The sequence below is a fragment of the Corvus hawaiiensis genome, chromosome 8 (genome assembly GCF_020740725.1).
Source record: "Corvus hawaiiensis isolate bCorHaw1 chromosome 8, bCorHaw1.pri.cur, whole genome shotgun sequence".
Classification (NCBI taxonomy): Eukaryota; Metazoa; Chordata; class Aves; order Passeriformes; family Corvidae; genus Corvus; species Corvus hawaiiensis.
In genome coordinates, this window is record NC_063220.1 from 7055794 (window position 1) to 7076560 (window position 20767).

Consider the following 20767-nt stretch of genomic DNA (forward strand, 5'->3'; position numbering starts at 1 on the left):
TACCATTATGGCCCATAGTTGGTGTTTTATTCATATAAGAATAAAGCCATAATCCAGTTTGTATTTGGCAGCTAAGTGAGTTTATGCAGAACTTACATTTATCCCTGGGATGAGTTAGGCCATCCTTCAGTATGAATCAGTAACACAGTTAACTTTAAACTATATACATGTAATATTGGCTGAGGCATTAGTCAATGCAGTCTTTCTATTTGTGAGTGCCCAGGGGATTCCATAATTCCATAATTCCATAAACTTGGCTGCATGGGATAAATGGTTATTTAGGGGAGCTGAAATACTGAGAGCTTCACTGGGGTCTATCTATGAGCAAAGGGAGGATGGAGCCCTGCAGTGTCCCTGCCTGCCTAGAGACGTGCTAAGAGCTGACCCCTGCTCTGAGCAGCTGCTAAGACACAGTTGTCTTAGTTAAGGCATTTTTGGGTCATTCCCCATCCCCAGGTAGGAAGATCTCCCACTCAGACATCCCTGCTGGTCTACAGATCTAAAGATGCCCTTTATTCAATCAATCAGACCACAAACCTGACTCCAGTCCAGCAAGAATCCACCAGCCCAAAAGCCTCTCCTGGGGCTGCTTTGCTCCAGCCTCTTTAGGCAGCCCTGCAGCTCAGGGGCTGAGAGCCCAAACCTCCCTGATCCACACAATGGCCAGGAGCTGTGAACAACTCCTCCACTACTGCTGGCCATGTTTGACTTTTGGTGGCTCCTCCAAGGTGTCCACTAACCACTTGAAAACAGTGTTAGATTCTCTCCTGACCTACTTCAAAATAAAGTGGGAAGGCAATCGAGCTGGTTAAAACACCAGTATTTCAACAGCAGGCTCTCTGTCACTGTCCTCTACTGCACTCATCTCTCTTGATTTAATTTCATGGGGGGTAGAGCTGACTTTTGCTCCTTGGATATAGCTGTCCAAGTTTATGTCAATAGAGATGCACTTGTACCTCAAGTAAGAATAATCTAAAATGAGCGTGGTTCCTGGCGGCCCAGGACACTGAGCAAACCTATGAGGAATGACTGCTGTAAATATCAGTAAAGTTGAGATACAGAGGTTTATTACAGAGCTCTTGCAATGTATTTTTACAAGTGTTTTTCAGTAATTTCTGCCCGAGTATGTCAACATAGAGGCTCAGGATTTGCTCCAATGGGTAGAAGTCAAGGAAATAAAAACACTTCTTGGGCTTGATGAGTGTTATATTCTGCCTTAATGCATCTTTTGGCTGACCTGACAGAAATATTTCAGACCTGTATATCCTGAAAATCTTCTTTCAGTTCATCTGTGATATTTGTGCTGATAGCTCTCCTCTCTTGGACCAATGATAACAATGCTTTATAGAATTCCTGCATAGTTAAAAGCAGACGCTACCCTTACGAGGGTGATGAATCCCACACGTTTAATGTGCCAAAGCAAGGACAAAAGGGCCAGAGTCATGAGCTCAAGGTCTGCTGACAGGCAAAAGGAAATGAAAAAAACAGCAACAGAGGCAGTCTAATGACGGTACTGGTATTGCTTCCTTAAGAGCAGTCCCTGCATTATCTACTGAAGCTGACTATTTTTTGGTGGGGGGAATAGAGTGGAGAGGCTTAGCTGGTGTAGTGTCTGCAGGAGTTTTTATAGCAGTCAGGGTGACGAGCACAGGGTTCGGCTAGAGCTGGTCAGGTGCCACTGCAGTGCAAACAAACTGAACACACCCCTGAGCAATTCCAGGTATGTAATCCCATAGCTCCAAAGAGTGGGTGGTGGGCATTATGAGCAGAGGGAAACTGGATCCTGAAGGGACCTGGCAAATACCTGATCAGTGCAATGTTGTCCATTGGCTGAGCTGCTGAAAGAAATGAAGAGGGCAGAAAGGCAGGGGGAGACAAAGTACACACCAGAAGGCTGATTTCCTATGCTAAATGCTGGCCACCCCAATGAAATCTCATTCCTGATGGGAGTTGACCTTGTCTTTTGTTTGTTTGATATTTCCTCTGCTTCTCCCTTTTTCATACATTTCTGCCCAACTTGCATTACTTGACCATTTTCACACACCTTGAACTTGCTGCAGTTCCACTGAGGCAGTTGGCTTCCTCCCACACATCAGAGAACTGGAAAGCAATTGGTATTTTGAAGGTATTTCCTCCTGAGCTCCTGATGGGAGAATGATTTTCTGTTGTTTGACAAAATCCAGTTGGTTCTTAACCTGGAACTCAAGGCTAAGACGTATTTTAAAAGTATTACTGAGATACTAAGTGACCAGATACAAGGACAGCAGAACATTAGAAAGAGCAGAGCTAGAAAATTTATACTTGCTGAAAGTGTGGCTGGCTTTCAGTATCTCTGGATACACAGGAATGTGTTCTGGTGAAGCTGCATAAGAGAGGAAATTGAAACTCAAACTGTTCATCTTTAGGTTGCCGGCTCAGACTGGGTCAAGATTTATTTGTTGATAAAATAAATCTAGCTTCTAGAAAGAGAGAGAAAGGTATCAGCATCTGTCAGCACTGGTAAATTGTATGAATGACTTGTGGACGGAACAATTTAGAGTGTTTTTTGACTGCAGTCTGTTGTTCTTCAGCAGAAAGAATGGAGACTAAATCGCCATTGGTGCTTGCCAAGGACTTTATCAGATCTGGATGGGTCTGAGAGTCATTATTGACTCTGACACTTGCATCAGAGCCAGGACTGGAGATCTCATAGACCTGCAGTGCCAGCTCTCCTCAGATGGGCAGCAATCCTCACTTCTGCAAGCTGCCTTAATTTTCAGACTCTTTCTACCAATGGATTTAGTCAGAGGATTGCCCTTACTTCCATAAAATAGAGCTGGTTCCTTTACAGAAGTAAAAGTTATTCATAAATGATAGGGCAGAACAGGCTGTTTAGACAAGCTTGGCAAGCTGGACCGTATCCCACGCAAAACACAATTGCCTGTGTTTTTCACTAACCACACCAGAATGCCTTCCCTACCAGATTAATAAGCACATGCTAGCTAAACAGACACCATTCTGAGGCACCATAGGAAGCAAAAATGTAAAAGCATTTTTTTGCCAAGCATTTGTTCCAAAGAAATCTGCTGTTCAATACAGACTGCCTGGTTTTGGCTCTTCTGATGCCTCTGGAGTGGCTCGGAGGCTGTGGATGTGTTTGGTGGAAGGAGGAGTGGTTTCTTCAAATACTGATGTGGCTGTAGGTCAGTTCATTTAGTGGGTGGACTCAGAGCCAGGGTGGAAGTGTTGGTGTAACATTTTTGCTACAAAGCCATTCCGTACCTATTTCAACAGGAAGAAAAAATCTTGGAGCTGGTGGTGCTGCATAATCTGTAGGGATGAATCTCCTGTCTCATGTGAGCAGTGCCATGGGAGACTTGATTTCAATAACAGCAGAGAGTGAAATGGCTCCATATCTTCCCCTCTCTGGAGGGGATGCTGCTGCTTGGACTTGTAGTTGTAATCCTGTCCTGAGACAGGAATGCGTGTTACAGCAGCCTGACCTAATAGAGGGGTTAGTGCCCCCTTCACGGCATTCCCTTTTCCCTTTCTTCATCCTGCACCTGCAGCTGCAAATTCCTGCTCCAGCAAAGAATTGTCAAGATTAGAACCTTTGTTTAGGGCACTCATACCCAAATCTTTTCTTTGGAAACAGGAGCACCTGACAGGTCATCTTCAAAAGGGTAGTTGTTTAGGGTTTGACTTACAACACCACCTAGAGGTATTTCCTAATTTATAGCCTACTAAAACCTAGGGAGGGGAGGGACAAGAGGCAGGTATGGATAGTCTTCAGCTTCCCCCCAACATGAGTGATCATTTAGGATGAATTTTCCAGAGCCTGTCTCTGGGTTGTTCTGGCTCAGGCAGTGCAAAGGCCGCACTCTCCAGGATGACCCTGCCCCATCTCTTCCAGTGTTCTGCCTTGGCAAAACCAAAGCGTGTGGCCAAGAAGTCTCCTGGCCACCACAGGGATCCCTGGCTGGGTTTTTAGAGCTGCCACAAGGTGGTGAGGTGCTGCAGCTTCCCAACTAAGCAGCAATAATTTGTTTTGATTTTTTCCTTAAGGTACCAAAAATCAGTGGCAGTGTAACCACTGAAACAAACCCAAAATTTGGTTTTACTCAGAAACTCACCACTGAATGCTTTAGTCCACATCATTATATTTTTGGCAATCCTATATAAAAAAGTAAATCTTACAAAAACATGTATGTGACACAGCTTTGCAGTTGTCTAAAAACTTTTACAGCAGGTACAGAAGTGCTTTGATTCCCATGCATCCATATATAAATAATAGGTCTGAATCTTTGTAGGGAATGTTCAAAAATTAGTCAGTTATAGGTTTGGGGTTTTTTTTAATTGTTCTATGGCTCTCTAATTGAGGACAGCCTTCTCTAAAAACAAGTTCACATACACCACCCACTAGCCCAATTTTTTTCAGTGCCTGAAGCCTTTGGCATTACGTATGAGATCATTCACTGAATGGTTTAAAAACTGGTTTTCGTCAGTTCTCAGTGGCACTTAGCATCAGCACATCCCATTGGTAGCAACACCTTGGGATTCAGGCCTTAAATGAAAGTAACTAAGGAAAGAAACACTGTCTCTTCAGTTTCCTTATTTGAAGAGTAAAATTTTTAAGATCAAAGCCAACCTATTCTGTGTGAACGCCTCTACAGTATTTCAGCTCAGGAATGCAAAAGCAGGATTATTATTTTATTTTTTTAAAGCATCTCGGCTGGATTTCTGTGCATCCCGTTTAAGTGGATGTACTGCAGAATAGCCTGATCTCTTCTGTGTCACCTTTTCTCTAAAGCTTCATCAAGTGCTGCCATTCACAGCCTGGATTGATTCAGAACTTTGCCTATGGAGGTGTGGGAGTGGTAGGAGAGACATCCTCAGGGAATGTCGGGACCTCCAGCCATCCTGGTGGGCTGAGTAACACCCAGCACACAGTGACACACATCAGGGTGGTGGTTGGACGTGTGCTCCCCAGGGTGTGCTGAAACACAGGCTCAGAAATACTGCTCGGGTCACATTTTGCGTATGCATTTTCTCTAAGATGGCCTGATAAGATTTTCATCTTATCAGGAGATGCTTGGTATAGCCAATGCAAATTGCATACTCATCTTCCTGCAGCAACAGAAGGAGAAAATAACAGAATAAGGGATTGGCTGTTTACTTTGGCTTCTAGAGCAAAGTGTAAGTGGCTACCATAGCAAAATGAAGCAGATTTTAATATTTCTTGTAGTTAGCAGATAATCAACAATGGCAAACATTGCTGTTTCACATGTAAGGCAACGTAGGGAGCTGATTAAAGTAGGAGTTGAAGATATCTTAGGCGTGGAGAAGTCTGCTGTAAACGTCCAGAGAGGTGCTCCAAATCACTTGAGCCTTACTTCAGCAAGAGCTTCTCAGTCCCTACAGAGCAGAGATGTGGCTCAGAGACCAGAGCTGCAAGTCTGAATGAGGGAGTGAAGTCAAAAATACCCAGCACAAATCAGATGACAAACCTCTCATTCAGGGCTCCTCGGCTGAATGCGAGTGGCAGGGAACAACACAAGATGGCTCTGCTGAAGGCTGCAGTGGCACTGCCACATTATTCACATGAGCTGCTTGCAGAATTTCTTGTCTCCTTTCCACCTTTTATCCTTGGGAATAGTGTTCTCAATGAACCTTTTCTTTTTTAAATGTTCCTCATTATCTAAATTGCTTTTTGTCTTTCAGTTATCACTGCCTCTTCTTGTAGGCGGTGTTCATAGGAACTTCTTCCAGGGAGAGAAAAATGATGAGTAACCCTTTGTTTGCCTTTCCATCTTCTCTTGATTTTAATAAGACATGAAAGGCAAAAATCTGAGACATCTGTTGTTTCTTTCAGCCATTTCCACTGAGACATTAGATAGCATTTCAAGCACTCAACTGACAAAACAACTCACCTTGTGAGAACACTCTGATTTATTAGATCGTTTTATTGCACTAGTTTTGTACAGTGTAGGAAATATTTTTTTTTCTCTGAGACTCCCTCCATTTTTTTTGCATAAAAGCAGCATTTTCACATAGTTTTATGGTATTTTATTATATATGAGTGATGATAGGCTTGGTATTTGGAATGTGAAGGAAGTTAGTTAAAAATAATGCAATTAAGCTAACAAATAATTGACTGATCAGACCCAGAGATGTGGCTAATGCCTGATTTGCCATCTATTTTAATTAACAAACCTTAATGTAGAAAAATAATATGAATCAAAAGCACTGGCAGAGTGAGAATATCATGTATACTACTTCTGGTGATAGAAATAGCATACACTCTCATCCAAAGAATAGAGTAAACTTCATTTTGTTAAAATGGGGTGAATTGAGAATGATTTTAAACTCAAGATGGTTACTGGAACCAGTGTGGCAAGCAGGATTTTTACCCTCAATGTCAGTCTTAGGAGGTATTGTATGACCTGTTTTGATAGAGAAGACACACTGGAGTGTCCTGCTGGCCAAAAGGCTCCGTGGGGGCAATCCCTTGTGGGTACACTGTACTCCATTTACACTGTCTGTGATTCTTGGTTTCAAACTCTAGTGGGAACTTTCAGCTTTTAGAAAAGCCATTTAATGCTGAGAAGCCACAGGCAAACCCCAGCTCCAGCTGACCAGTGGCTGAGGCCTCACACAAATGAGTTGTCCTCTGCAGGCTCCAAGAGCAGGGACTCCTCTTAAATTTTAACATTTTGGGCCAAGTTTAGTACCAGCAAAACTCCACTGAGAGCAGTTTTTTATCTCTCCTGAGCAGCCCTTTGTGAACTTCTCATACTTTCTAGTTCCAGATTAATTACACAATTTCTTTATCCCTGTTTATCACATGGTCAAGAACAGTGCTTGTGTGAACTGTAGGAGCTGGCGTGTGGTACTGCAAATCAGCAAAATCAAGTGTTGCAAAGGATGTATTTCTCTGCTACCTGATGATGTACAGCTGGGCAAGTGGCAGAAAGTTTGTCTGATATTTTTAAGGAAATAAATTTGCTTACTCCTTGGTCCCTTTAATTCTGCCTTGCTGAAGGACTTCCAGAAATGCTGGTTAAGCTGGTGAGAATCCTTATGGCAATTTCGAGGTTTGTCTCTGTCCCCAAATTCTTACAAAGAACCCAATTTTCTGCTCACATGAATTGATAGAGTTCCACAGCACACAATAATGCCATGGTGATTTTTATCAGCAAAATACCTGGCATAATTATCTTAGTGTAGTGAGTGTGGTCAAGTGGTGTAATGTAATCCAACACCAGCTAAAGAATGCATGTGACAGCTTTGTTTTGCAAGAAGGGAGTAGAAAGGCTTGTTGGAAGGAGAGCCCAAATGCCTTTTAATTCAGGGAACTAGCATCTGACCCTAATTATGTAGAAAAATGGAGGTAGTGCAAGCACCAGAAAAGGGACAAGTCTGCATCAGGAACAAAAGCATCAACTGCTGTTGAGCTGTATGCAAAGTTCAACTGAGAGGGAGAGAGAGGCAGACAAAGTGGCTCCAGTTGGACATAAATACTAGATAGAAAGTGTGTTGAGGAAGCAGGGCAATGGGTAATTTTTCATAAGCTGCAAAATTGCTTAATAAAAGTGAAATGACTTGCCCTTTCTGTAGAAATTAATTATGATGGCAACTTTGCCGAGCAGCATAATAAAGATGTAGGCAAAATAACAGTGGCATTGAATTCAAAAGCTATGCATAATGAATGGTCTATGAAGATGCTTATGATCGGTACCAAAAGACCTTGACTGTTGTATAGTAACGTATATAAGTTCCTAACTAACTGATTTTGCTATTTAGTTTGACATGATGTTAGTTGTTTATCAAAGAACAAGGTATGAAATAGCACTGCAAGCTCCAGGAATAACTTACCAAGAAATAAGTTTTTGCATTCAGTGACACTTCATCAGCTTTCAGCGTGCTGTTTCCCAGATTTTTCCCATCATAAACATCTGTCCACACCAAAATCAGATTATGTCCACATTTCACCATGAAATTATGATCACAGAGATATTTGATCCTATATGGCTAAGGACTTGGGTTTTTTTTTTCTTTTTTTAATAGATCATCCCTTCCTCCACGGGGGAAAAAATACTTTTTTGCTATTGTCATTTACCATCACATAACACCTAGTTGTTCAAAGATTCCTATACAACCTCTCTTCCTCTTTGCTCTGGCAGCCCAGTTAGCCAAATTGCTGCAGAATAAAGCAAATAATCCCAGAGGAGCACATAAAAGCCACTGGAACAACAGCCTCCCCAGTGATACTGGTGAATCAGGGTCTCCCACTTCAGGAAAGAGGTCTGGAAAGTGACTCTAACTCTCCAAAAATGTGGCATTTGTTTCTGACAGGTTGGAAGTACAAGAGATCTCACTAGTGAGCTATTTGTTATCTCTAAATATGTGTTCTTGCAGGTGCTGGCAGGTGTTCACACCTCAGTGGGTGAAATCCACCACCTGTCTATGCTTGAAGACAGAGGAAGCACCCATGTCAACCAAATTATATGAGGTGAGCATCCATAAAGTACAATGAACTGCTAGGAAGGGTGAGTAGATTTAATGTGCCTAGTTATATTTTGCAGTTGCAAATTTAATACCCAGGATTGTCAATTATGGTACAATTAGGGAATTTAAAAATGCTAGGATAAATAATTCATCTTCCTCTGATTTATCCCCCAATCAATTTGTGCCTTTTTTCTGGGCAGAGACAGACATGTTTGCCGTCCTGGATGGAGATGACTAGCAAAGATCACGCTAGTGTCTCTAATCAAATGGTTAAGTTTTTCAAATGAATCTGTATTATTTGAGGTTTTTTTACCTTTAATCATACTTATACTCCAGTTTGAATGTGTGCTGATTAGTTAGTTGTCATCCTAGGGAGACAAGAAGAGCTTATATTTACCCTGATATATTATGCCGGTCATTATTCAGCACTGATTGGTTTGGTAGAAAAATATACATTACCTCAGCGAGAGAAGCTGCTTAGTCTTATTCATTGTGTTAATTAGATGCTCAAATAGCTATTGCCATGTCTTTTTTTTTTTTTTTTCCAATTTATTGATAGTTGTTTATCTGTGCGGTGATTATGTAGTTTATTTTATCTTGTCCCCCCACTTCCCATAAAATATGTCTGTTCTGAGAGTAGTAAACATAGGGCTGCAGTCATGCCCTGAAGGTACGTTCAGCCTGCAGTCACAGCTGTTTCCACCAGGTAGCTCTCCTCAACAGGAGGGTGATGAATCCTCAGGAGTCAATTCAGGCTTTGCAGGGACTGATGGATTGCACTGCTTCTGAAGATAACTCCTTTCTCTCCCAACCAGAGGGGTCCACTGCTCCCTTCCTTGCTCTTTGTTGTTGGACATGTTGGGGGTTTATTTATGTAGGAGAGGTAAGGCTGCCTTTGTATCGTTTAAAAGGTCTGAGTAAATTTTATCCCAAAATGAGGAACGGGAATATGCATATTTTAGATAGATAACAACCACATCAAACTCCTGACTGTAGTACCTATTTGATAAGGTACCAAAATATTTACTTCTGTATGCACAGTTATGAGTGTTGCTATGTTAAATAGCTAATTTATGAGAAAAAAAAGTTTCTACAGATTTATAGATACAGTTCACACTTTACCATCTCTAGATGGTCCCAGGACACAATCGTTCATACATATGATAATTGTTTCAAATTTTATTATTCAAAATTTCAATTTCAAAATTCAAAACTTACATTATGCTGTGAATTCCTAGCTCTTCACTCTGGATTCTATGAATTTAGGAGTTACGTGACTAATCACTACAACCTGCTTCACCTTGTCATTCTGTGATATTTTCAACTTGCCAAGTCCATCATTTCAGTACTCATCAAAGTCCCATCCAAGAGGAGAACCATGAAAAAAGTTGCAAAAATTATATGCATGCAGGTACAACAGCCTGAGTTACACACACATGTTGGGAATTGCTCCTTTGCATCAGCTTCAAGCATCAGTTAGAATAACAGGAGGTGTCCAATATCTCACTAAGATCTATCCAAAGTAACACAAAGATTAAAATTCCAGTATTTCTTTTCCTCTTTCATTTTTTTGGTGTAATTATCCTACTTTATATGATTTATGGCTACTGTGAAATTGAGAATACCAGACGGATTCTCATCCATTGTAGCTGTGACTTGGTGGAATCTAGAGGTATGATGAATCCATCTGAATTATGGTCTCCCAAAGGACATGGATTATTAGTAATAGAGTTAACTTTTCAGCTATCTCCTAACTTAGAAAAATATTAGCAACAATTGATTAAATATTTATTATTATTATTATTACTACGACTTCTACTACTACTACAACTACTACTGTAATATTAATAATAAATAATACTATTGTAGTAACACCCATCCTACTCTTGCAATCAACACAAACAAGGAGAGTATTTGAAACAAGATCCTTGTTTTAAATGCTGGCTTTTCAAGCTACTGTAACTGGATGTAGATCTAAGTGAATGAAAACAAAAAGAAAAATTATGAAGCCCCAATATAGAAATTATGGAAGTGAATTCTTTTGATGTGGACATATTACTTTGTAAATAAATAAAACAGTGGAAGAAATGACTTGCTGTCTTTGCGGATATCAAAGGGATTTTATGCCCTGTTCTAGCTGCATACAACAGACAGAACATTGTTGGAGAATGAAAATGTCTGGTGTCTTGGCACCGTGCAGGGATAAGCAATCCTACAATGACTCTCTTGCAAATCCTGCTATTACACTGCACAAAGGAAATCGTTTGGAAACGAAAGGGAATGATATCAGCAGTGGGAAGAGGCACTTGGAATGAGACCTGTGGCTGAAGGGAAGCCAACAAGGCAGCCCAAGAAAGGACGCTAAAAAGTAAAACACTGGCAAAACTGCTCAGAGTTAAAGTGGGCGCTATTCAAAACCAAGGTCATCCCAGAACTCCAAGGACCTAAATAGGACCTCTGTGTTCCTTCAAATGGAGGCATTTTGATGTGTGACTTTATTTGTAGCTTTTACGTTCAGCTTCTGGTTACAGGCACAGATTCTGGTTGACTCTTTTCCACTAGACTGAAAAGCCCTCAAGCATTGAAATTACCATAACCAAATAATTTGTTTCCTTTTTGCTCAGTTAAAAAGATCAAGGGTTTGAGGTCTCTCATTGCAAAGCACTCTCCTCAAACTTTAGGTCATTTTTCTTCTCTTGTGCTTTCTCTGTAAATTTTTCTGTACCATTTTATTTAAGAACTGGATACAGAAAGTTTATTTTGCTCTTGTCAGTGTTACAGAAGAAAGTTTTTACCCTGCTGTCAGCATATCCCAATTCTTTTGCTACAGTACCTTGCTGACAGCACTTACATAATTACTTGCACTTTGCCTCCCACTTCCTCTACAGAGCCTTCATTCTCCAAGGTCGTTTCCCATTCTTTGCATATGACTAGGAGCATGAATTCGTAACTTTGTATTTGGTACAGTTAAAGGTGTTTTGTGCTGACTAGTTCAAAATAAGGTGACTAGCTTATGAACTTGCCTCCTTTGCCTTACATGGGGCATACTAGGCTTCTGAGACATCAGCACAGCTCACATGGTTCTCCTGGCTTCTTTCCAGGATGCTACACATGTCATTAACTACCTCTAGGACAGAAAATGCTGTAAAGCACCAATATAGAATCTCTTCATGTTTTAAAGTTTTGCTAGGTCAAAATGGGAAAACTAGAGGACACTGTGTGGGAGGAAGGAGGCTGGAGGACTGAGCCACGGTTTGTAGTAGGGTCTTTTTCCTTTCACTCTCAGATACTTCTAACTAATGTTGCCACGTCTGTGTGTTCTGACCTGCCTGCCACAGGGATCGATGGGTGTTTGCCAAAGAAGGAGGGAGGGAGGGAGGAGTAAGAAATGTACCTTTGCCCATGCCAATCTGGAGATAGCTGCTGCTCAGCTGAGCGCTGCTGGAGCTCAGCAAAAAGCATAAACAGAAACAAACTCTGTGTTGCACTTAGTGTCAGCCTTAGGATAGGCTGGGTAAGGTAACCATTTTAATACAGAGATTATCACTGGATCCCCTCCTTTTTCAGAAAGGGATCATCAGACAATAGCAAAGAGAAGTGTGTTCTTCTGAGGTGAACATGGCAGGTCAAAGACCTCTGCCCTAATGTTGTTCCAAAGTTTCCTTAAAGTGCTGAACACTTGCATGCCGTTGTTTCCCTTGGATCCTCACAAACAGTAATGCAACCTTCCAGTTTCTTTTTTTAACCTTTTAGCTTTCTTTGTACCAAGGCACTCAAACAGCAGCTTTATGTCCCTACCACTCCTCTGGGCCATGCAGGGATCCTCATTGGAAAGCTGCCCTATGCACACTGTGCTAAAGGGTGAATTGAAAATGCAGCACCACACTGACAGCTGTGTGGGGACCAGAGCTGGAAGGCTTAATCCCAGCTCATGGGGGACTGATGCTGTGGGAGACCCTGCCTGGGGTCTGCAGTGGGACCTGGACAGGCTGGATCCATGGGCCAAGACCAACAGTATGAGGTTCAACAAGGCCAAGTGCAGAGTCCTGCACTTTGGCCACAACAACCCCCTGGAGTGCTGGGGGAAGAAGGGCTGGAAAGTGGCCCAGTGGAAATGGACCTGGGGGTGCTGGTCAACAGCCAAGAAGGCCAATGGCATCCTGGTCTATATCAGGAATAGTGTGGCAGCAGGACCAGGGAAGGGATTCTTCCCCTATACTCAGTACTGGTGAGGCCGCACGTTAAGTGCTATGTCCAGTTCTGGACCCCTCAATTCAGGAAGGACACTGAAGTGCTGGAGCAAGTCCAGGGAAGGGCAACAAAGCTGGAGGAGAAGCTGAGGGAGTTCAGCCTGGAGGATGCTCAGGGGAGACCTTCTCACTCTCTACAATTCCCTGAAGGGAGGCTGGAGCCAGGTGAGGGTCGGGCTCTGCTCCCTGGCAACCAGTGACAGGACAAGGGAACACAGTCTTAAGGCAGGGGAGGTTTAGATTGGACATTAGGAGATATTTCTACACACAGAGGGTGATTACACATTAGAATGGGCTGCCCAGGGATGTGGTGGAATCACCATCCCTGGATATGTTCAAGGAAAGACTGGACGTGACACTTGGTGCCATGGTGTGGTTGACGTGGATCTGTCCGGTCATAGGTTGGAGTCGACGATCTCAGAAGTCCATTCCAGCCGAAATGATCAGCGATTCCGTTCGCCGCCGGGCCGGCCGGGCCCGGGGTGCGTCCCGCCCGGCGGAGCTGCCCGCGGGCCGGGGCCGCCGTGCCCGCACCCGCACATGCTCACTGGGGCGCCGCGGGAGTCTGGGCATGTGCAGAGCGGAGCGGGCCGGGCCGCTCGCCGCGCCCGCCGCGCCCCGGGGCTGCGGCCGCCGCCGCCCGCCCGCTGCCAGGTGAAGCCGCGCTCGGTGGGGCGGAGCGCAGCGGGGCAGCCGCCGGCCCGTGGCGGCGGCGGTGGCGGCGGGGCAGGATGAACAGCTCCGACGAGGAGAAGCAGCTGGAGCTCCTCGCCAGCCTGAAGGACCAAGGTAGGGGCGGGCGGCGCCGCCTCCGGCGCTGGAGAAAGCGGCTCCCCCCGCTCCGCCGCGGCCCCGGGCTCGGCCGGCGGGAGCGTGGCCGCCGCGGGGCGAGGGCTCCGCGCCCGGCGGGGGGACGTGGCGCGGCGGGGTGGGCGCGGCCTGGGCGTCCCCCGGCCCCGCTCCCAGGCCCCTTGCTCTGCCCGTGCAGAAGGGAAATAATAAAAGCCTTAATGAAATGAAGCAGGAGATTGGAACGTGTTGGCTCTTCCCCATGTGGGCGCCCGCCCCGCAGGTGCCCGCTCTGTCTGAAGATGGGTTGGATTGGATGATCTCGGAGGGCTTTTCCCAGCCCGGTTGATTGAGTGGCTCTGCGAGCCCGGCCGTCGCAGAGGCCGATGGCGAGGGCGGGAGGCGGCGGTGCCGCGGCACATGGGCCGTGGGTGCCTCGGCCCGGCCCTGCCCGCTCGGCGCTGCCCTGGCGGGGAGCTGGGTCCGAGCCCCGGCCGGGTACCGCAGAGCCCGCAGGACCGGACAGCTGCAGGCTGACAGTCTGTCCGCCTCGCTGTCCCTGCGCGGAGCCTCGCCTCGCGTGGAGTGCCGGGCTGTGCCTAACCTGGCAGCGTGTCTCATCTCCCGCTCCGTGCTGCAGGATCCGATCCTCACCCGACCCATCAAACAGCTGCAATGCCAGTCCTCATAAGCGAGCAAGCTTCCCGCTGATAGCTCAGGGCTCGCCCTGGTGCACCATCAGTTTCTGTAGAGCTCTGGTAGTTCCATCCTGGGCTGGTTTGGTGCTGGGTGTGAGTCACTTTCGGTGCTTTAGTAGAACAGTCCAGAATTTCAGCATGGTCAGTTTCATGAGTGCACAGTTTGACTCTGAAACTAAAACACTGTAACATTTAATCTTCTGGAAGAAGGCGCGTGGACAAGAGCTTGGGTGCTCATAAGCCATTTTTTAACTCCCCTGTGGTCAGTCTGTCCCTGAGCCAGGTCGATCCAGCAGAGGTGCAGCCTTAGTTAGTCAGGTAGGCACATTCAAATGTTTGAAGATTTGTTTGAATTGTGAACATCTGCTTGTGCACCAAGTGGTCAGTATTCCCTCCTGTGCCACAGCTTCATGTGCAGGAGGTGTGAAGGAACCACTCTGGAATTCACAGCTGGAAATTCCCACAACTGAGCTCTCCTGGTCTCCTGTGAGCCTGGGATGAGCTATTTGGAAAGGACCTATTGGACAAAATTGTGTAAAAGAGTGAAATTACAGGGGTGTGATAAGTGCCCAATTTTCTGTCATTCATTCTGACCATAAATGCACTCCATCACCTTTGCTGTATAGCAGAAGCTGTTCTTAACCAAGTTTCATCTGGATATTAATGGACTATTTATGACCTGCTTTGGCACTTTTTAGGTTTTCCCTGTACACTTAGCTTTGGAAATTCACGATTACCAGCAACAAGTTAGATTCTGCCTTGGAAAGATTCAGTGGGTGTAAAACAATAATCTTACAGCTGTGCGTTTTGACAATCGGAGACCAAAAAGTAAGGCTCAAAATCTGGTTCTCTTGCTAACTGACTGCTTCCCTCCAGTACTGTTGCCTCCAGAGGACATTTGTGAAAATGACAACAATCAGTTGCAAAAAAGACAAGTTTGGGTTATTATTTAGAGAAAACTGAGCCTGTTGTTTAGAGCAGGGCTTCAGTTCTGCTCTCTGAAACTCTTCTCCACCAGTAGGCTGGGTATCCTGTAATGTCTAAGGAAATTTTACAGGACTAGAGGAATTAGTTCAAGGGAAAGTTACTGTAACTTGAGGACTGGCTGTCCCAGATCCACCTGAGCTGTTGAAATAGAAGCTGTACTTAGCAGACACGGTCCTGTAAGGCTCTGCTCTTGGTGGATGTTCATCCCTAAACACAGGAGTTCTAGTGTGTTCTTGTGATGCTAACATACACTTTTGTGATTATGTCGCTGGTGAGAAAGTTGTTTTAGGTAGGCAGAAAGTTAGCCCATGGAAAAAAAAAAAACTCTTCTGTTTTACATCTAAAACTAAGCAAAAAATATGGTAGCACACATAGTTAAATCAGTAGTTAAATTGTGTTAACTTGATGAGTCTGGTGCCTAGAGTAAAAAGCTCAAGCAATGAGAAGGTAATGAGAGAAATGAAATTATTCTAATAGTAAAATAAAACATTGATACTGTAGATAAGTAAAATTGCTTACTCTTTATATACTGTAAATTTGAATAGTGTCCCCTCCATTCTTATTGATAACAAAACAAGACTATTTTAGATACCACCAACTTCCCTCAAGTAATTTTAGGATGGTCTGTTAAACAGAGTCTCTTAATTTTCCTGTTTATTGCTTCCAAATGTAGGCAACAGTATTATTTTGGAAAAAAACGCAGTTGCTGGAAGGATCTGCTTGATCTGAATATTTGGGATAATGGGTATTGTCTTATCTTTATTTTGTTCAGAATGGTGTATGGCTTCAGATTCCCGATGTGTAGTCAGATTTCTGAGAAACACAGATTGGTTTGGAGAGGTTTCAGAAAACATTCCTTCAGTAGCCATTTCCTTGGTTTCTTTTTCAGGATGTGATTTTCTAGTCTTGAGAAACTTGCCTGGCACCAGGTAAATGAACTGTCTGAGAAATAGTGTCACAGGTAGAAGGGAAGGCAGGTAGCAGCATCTGGCTGACTGCTGTCGCATTTCAGCTGCTGCTTATACTTCTCCTAGCCAAGGTCAGGAGATTGAACCTGAGGCAGGTGTTTTGTAGCTGCCCACTCAATGCTCAGTGGCAGCTGTGAGGCTCTCTGGGGCTTGGGCAAATTTGCTTGGCTGTTTGGCAGAGCTCTGAGCAGCAACAAGGACACTGAAGCCATCTGTGGGCAAGATACGCTTATCTTTCACCCATGCTGAATTTTCCAAGTCCTGTGAGTTAGACTCAGATACCTGATACTGATCATTCTTCAGCTTGCTCCATTACCAAGCTTAAGGTGAGCATCATGAAGAAACAAGATCTCTGTATTGATGATATTTTGGACTTTAAAGTGTTGTTTGAGTTTTATTCCTCAAACGGTTTTCTGAAATGGCTTGGTTTAATAAAGCAGATCTGCCATAAATAATACTGTTGCCTAACTGTACTTTTAGTGATGTTTCCAATGGTGCACACTTCTATTCAACTGGCCTTATATTCCTATGGGTAAGAATTAAACAAAAAACCGTTTGGCAAACAAAACCTTGTGTCATTAGTGGTTGGTTGAAGAGCCTGAGGAATGGTAGCAAACTTGACTAACAGTAGTTGATTACCTGCCTGGAAAATTGCCTTGTTTGTCTCTGGTTTTATTGGCACTGCTGGTACCTTGCCCTTAAAGACAGAGTCATCTTCTGCAATAGTCCCTTTTTTGTTCAGTTGAAAACAGGAGTCAGTGGTCAAAGTGTCTGAAGTTATAAACTAGGTAAAATTACACTTCAACACTGACACTGTCATAGCCACATTTCTGGTCGCTTTGCTAAATTACAGTGGTTAACAACTGCTGTTAACCACACATATACAAAGGTGTTTATGTTGCCTGGATTTTCTTCATTTTCAAAAGGTCTACCCTTGCTCTGTGTTTGTTGGCTGAGTTTGATGAAGTGTGATGATTTCCAATTTCTAGTCCCAAACACTATGGCTCTGCATGCTTTTTTAAAAATTATGATCTATTTGATCTCTTAAAACTTTTTCTTAAAATGTCAGCATTTGAATAAGGGAACATCATGTATCTTCTAAGGAACGGACTAGACTGCCAATCTGGCAGCAGTATCTCAGAGCAGTACCTTTTAAATGTTGCTATTGACAAGCTCCTAATGTCTGAAAAATTTATTCTTCTTTGTGGCAGGTGGGTAATTTTTATGGCCAGAGAAGTTTCTTAGGACACCTTGTTGACTGCCTTACTCCCCTCTGTAGTCATCTGCTCTACAACTTATTTTTTCCCATGTACCTGTGTGTATATCTTCAAACACAGCAGCCATCGTTCCCCAGCAGAACACATCCTGCTTGAATGTATTAGAGTTTTAATGTTTTTCCCACTTCAGTTTCTTGTATTGAACCCTATCTTATTTTCAGAAACTTGTGAAGGCAAATCTTTTGGTGTGAACTTAGTGGTTGGTCTTTATCAGGCAGTGGCGTGTTTAGTTTCCCTGCCCTGTTTTTTCCAGGAAGCTGTAAGACTGCAAGATGCAAATTTGGGGTTTAATTAAAATTACTTGTACACACTTCCACAGATTTGAGTAAAATCAAGGTGTACGGGAACGCAGATGCAGGAGGTGACTTACACTATTTGTACCTAACAATTACCTTCATGTACTTAGGTGATTTTTATTTGTTTATTTTATTAACAACTGTTTGGTAATTGAGCCTTGTAAGTTTCAGCAGATGCAACTGATATGTGACCAAAAGCTTGTTTTGCCCATGTAAGCTTTAGGCCTGATAATAGTTTTATGTATTCTGGGTCAAGATTTGGAGTCATTGTAAAGTGATGAGTGTAATGCCATCCCATACATTCACCTTTACAGGAGGAGGTGTTAAAAATGCTGCCCAGGCACATTTGGAAATAGTTTGCATTTGGCTGGTGCTGCTAGTGCCATATTGCACCCTGTTGAAGTACTGATCACCTGGATTTGGCAGAAGGGATCTTTGAGCCTAAGGTGGGGAACAAGGGAAAAATTGATCCCCTTTGGCTTTTGTTTATCCTCTGACAGCACTTCACATGCACTCTGTACATGTAGGAGGCCATTGTTGTTTGAGAGTTTGCACAACGTTCTTGGCCTGATTCTTCCTATTCCATGTACACTGGGAGGAGGAATGTGGTGGCAGCAGCTCCATTAAAGCCTCTGGTGCTGACAGGGGTATTTCTGTCTCTAATGATATATCCAAAAAGGCAGGTGTTAGTTTACTTCTACCAACAAAATATGACTTGATCTGGATAGCTTGTTTCATCTTGAGCAGAGGACTTCTTGCACTGTCAGCTCTTTCTCTTGCCTGTACCAGTAAAGTCATGCCTGGTCCATGATACGGAAGCATAAACAGTGGAATGATACTTGCTTCCTTTGACAGCTCTACTTATTTTTTGATTAAATAAGTAGGTTTGAAGTGCAGAAGTGGCATTACTTATTGATTTGGCATGGAAGGGCTCTCAATCTACTTGAAGGCCACCCTGGTTTGCAATATAAATACTGAAGTATATATGCATGTAGCATTTTTAAAGTTTGGGGTTTTTTTTTAATTTGTGTTTTTTAATATGCAGCTTTAGGAAAGGGGTAGATTAATAAAAAGAGTAGGAAGAGTCACCACCTCACTCTGGGTAGATGAAGGTGTCTTTTCTGTGGTTCACTGTGAATTATAGTCATTATATACTTTTACCCTTATGGCCTTGTTTTAGTAATAAGTGCTTTTTAGCCACAGTAAGTACCTAATATATAAAACATCTAATTTAGATAATACTTACATTTTGTTAGCAAATTCAGGTTCAGGAGACACAGGTTCACAACTAAAAATCAAAAGACTAAGTTAAAATTAAAGGAGCTTCTGCATACAAAGTTACCTACTTTATTTAATACTGATAAAGGGCATTGATATGTGCTTACAGGTCAGTCTCTTCTGGCCAGCTGAGCTGTGGAGTGTGTAGCTGGTGCATAAGTGTGGTCATTGTTGTGAAGGAACATGCTGTGTTCACTCACGTTGGCTATTTTGGGGTTTTACTCTTTTACTGTAAGAAAGAGCAGGGCTGGCTGGGAATATGTTTTGGGTGGATTAAGAGCTATAGCCCAGAATATTCTGTTATTTTCTCCTTCAGGGCTAATGATTCAGAGTTCTCTGTTCGTGGAGAACGGAAGAGAGCTGTCGAGGGTGGGGCAAATCTGTATTTACATTTTGCAGTCATTTGCAGAGTATCGAATGGCAAGAATGACTTTGCCTTAAAGGCGAGTGAACGTGAGCAGTTTTCAAGTATGAGGGAGCTTGAACTGTATCTGTTGATACAATTTTCATTCATTTTCTTGCATCTGGATGGTAGAAGTCTCTTCCCTTGTTTTCCTGAAGGGAACAGGGAATAGCTTGGCAGCGGAGCAGTGATCAAGAGGCACAGCCTTTGTGTTCTGTGTAGGAAATACATTGTTTCACACGCGTGGTTTCTTTTTTGTTCATCTACCTGTTGGTTTTCGTTTTGGTTTTTTTTTTCCTGCTTCTTGAGCATGGGAGGTGGGTAGGAGTCTTGGGGAGACAAAGAGAGAAGTGGGGACAAAGTAAAGGGATGGATGGGAGACCCTGGTTTTCCTGGTGCAGGGATCAGCTACTGTGCAGGTACCTATATATTGCATGAACCATTCTTTCTAGGATTGATCTGTAACCTGAGCCAGTGTGGGTTTGAAATTGTCACTGCAAACCAGTATATTCACCTTGTAATTTTTGAACTCAATCAATAAGATTGTTTAATTCTACATTGATCAAAATTGATTGTTTTGGGAGCTACCATCTTTTTCAGACATTTCTTAATTGCTTCAATTCTAGAAGGATGTCCAGTTCGTAAGATATTAATAGGCTATTAATGAAGTTTATGACCCATGTTATTTAAGAAGTCTGTGTAGACAAACAGGAGAGTTTTCAATTTAATCAAATGGAGAGCAAATTTGGGAAGAGGTACTGCTATATTAACTTTTTTCTTTTTTTTTCCATGTGTAGCTATTGGCGAATATGAAGAGCTTAGAGCAGAAAATAAGAAAACAAAAGAAGAGGTTTGTATATGTCAATTATTCATTTAATACTAAAATACTAAATACCAGAATACTGTGTTGACTGTGGCAAATTGTTGACTGCTTTTTTGAGTTCACTGTTACTTACTAATAATATTACTTGTACCTATGTTTTAAGGAGCAGTGAATGCAACTCTCACAACTATTCTGGCTGTCCCACTCCAGAAAACTTCCTGTAAATATACTTTAAGTGATTGCTGCTTTACCAAGTTTGTGATTACAGTGTGAGAACAGACCAAGTCATGTGTTTAGATAAAATTATTTCTCTTCAATCTAAGTCTTGTTTTATTATGACTTCATTTGCACAGGGGACTTAATTACTGAAAAGAAAAAAAGAGAACAACTTCCCTCAGCCAGCCCTTCTGAACATTCAGAATGTAGGAATATGATTTCCGAAGGTAGGGAGGAATGCAGGGGAGTCAGTGCTACACTGTATTGTAAACAAAATTCTTCTTTCTCCAGTATG

At 43.0% G+C, this 20767-nt stretch overlaps 1 protein-coding gene across 2 annotated transcripts in view; it reads left to right on the forward strand.

Moving 5' to 3' along the window:
• The first annotated feature begins 13365 nt into the window (after positions 1-13365).
• The window catches only part of SHTN1 (shootin 1), a 54412-nt gene continuing 47010 nt past the window's right edge, over positions 13366-20767 (forward strand). Inside the window, exons 1-2 of one of the 2 annotated variants that reach the window (XM_048311103.1) lie at positions 13366-13526; positions 20231-20283. In XM_048311103.1, the coding sequence (XP_048167060.1) occupies positions 13469-13526; positions 20231-20283 (111 nt within the window). In that variant the 5' untranslated portion in view covers positions 13366-13468. The remainder of the gene's footprint in view (positions 13527-20230; positions 20284-20767) is intronic. The other variant, XM_048311102.1, reaches the window with a different exon arrangement.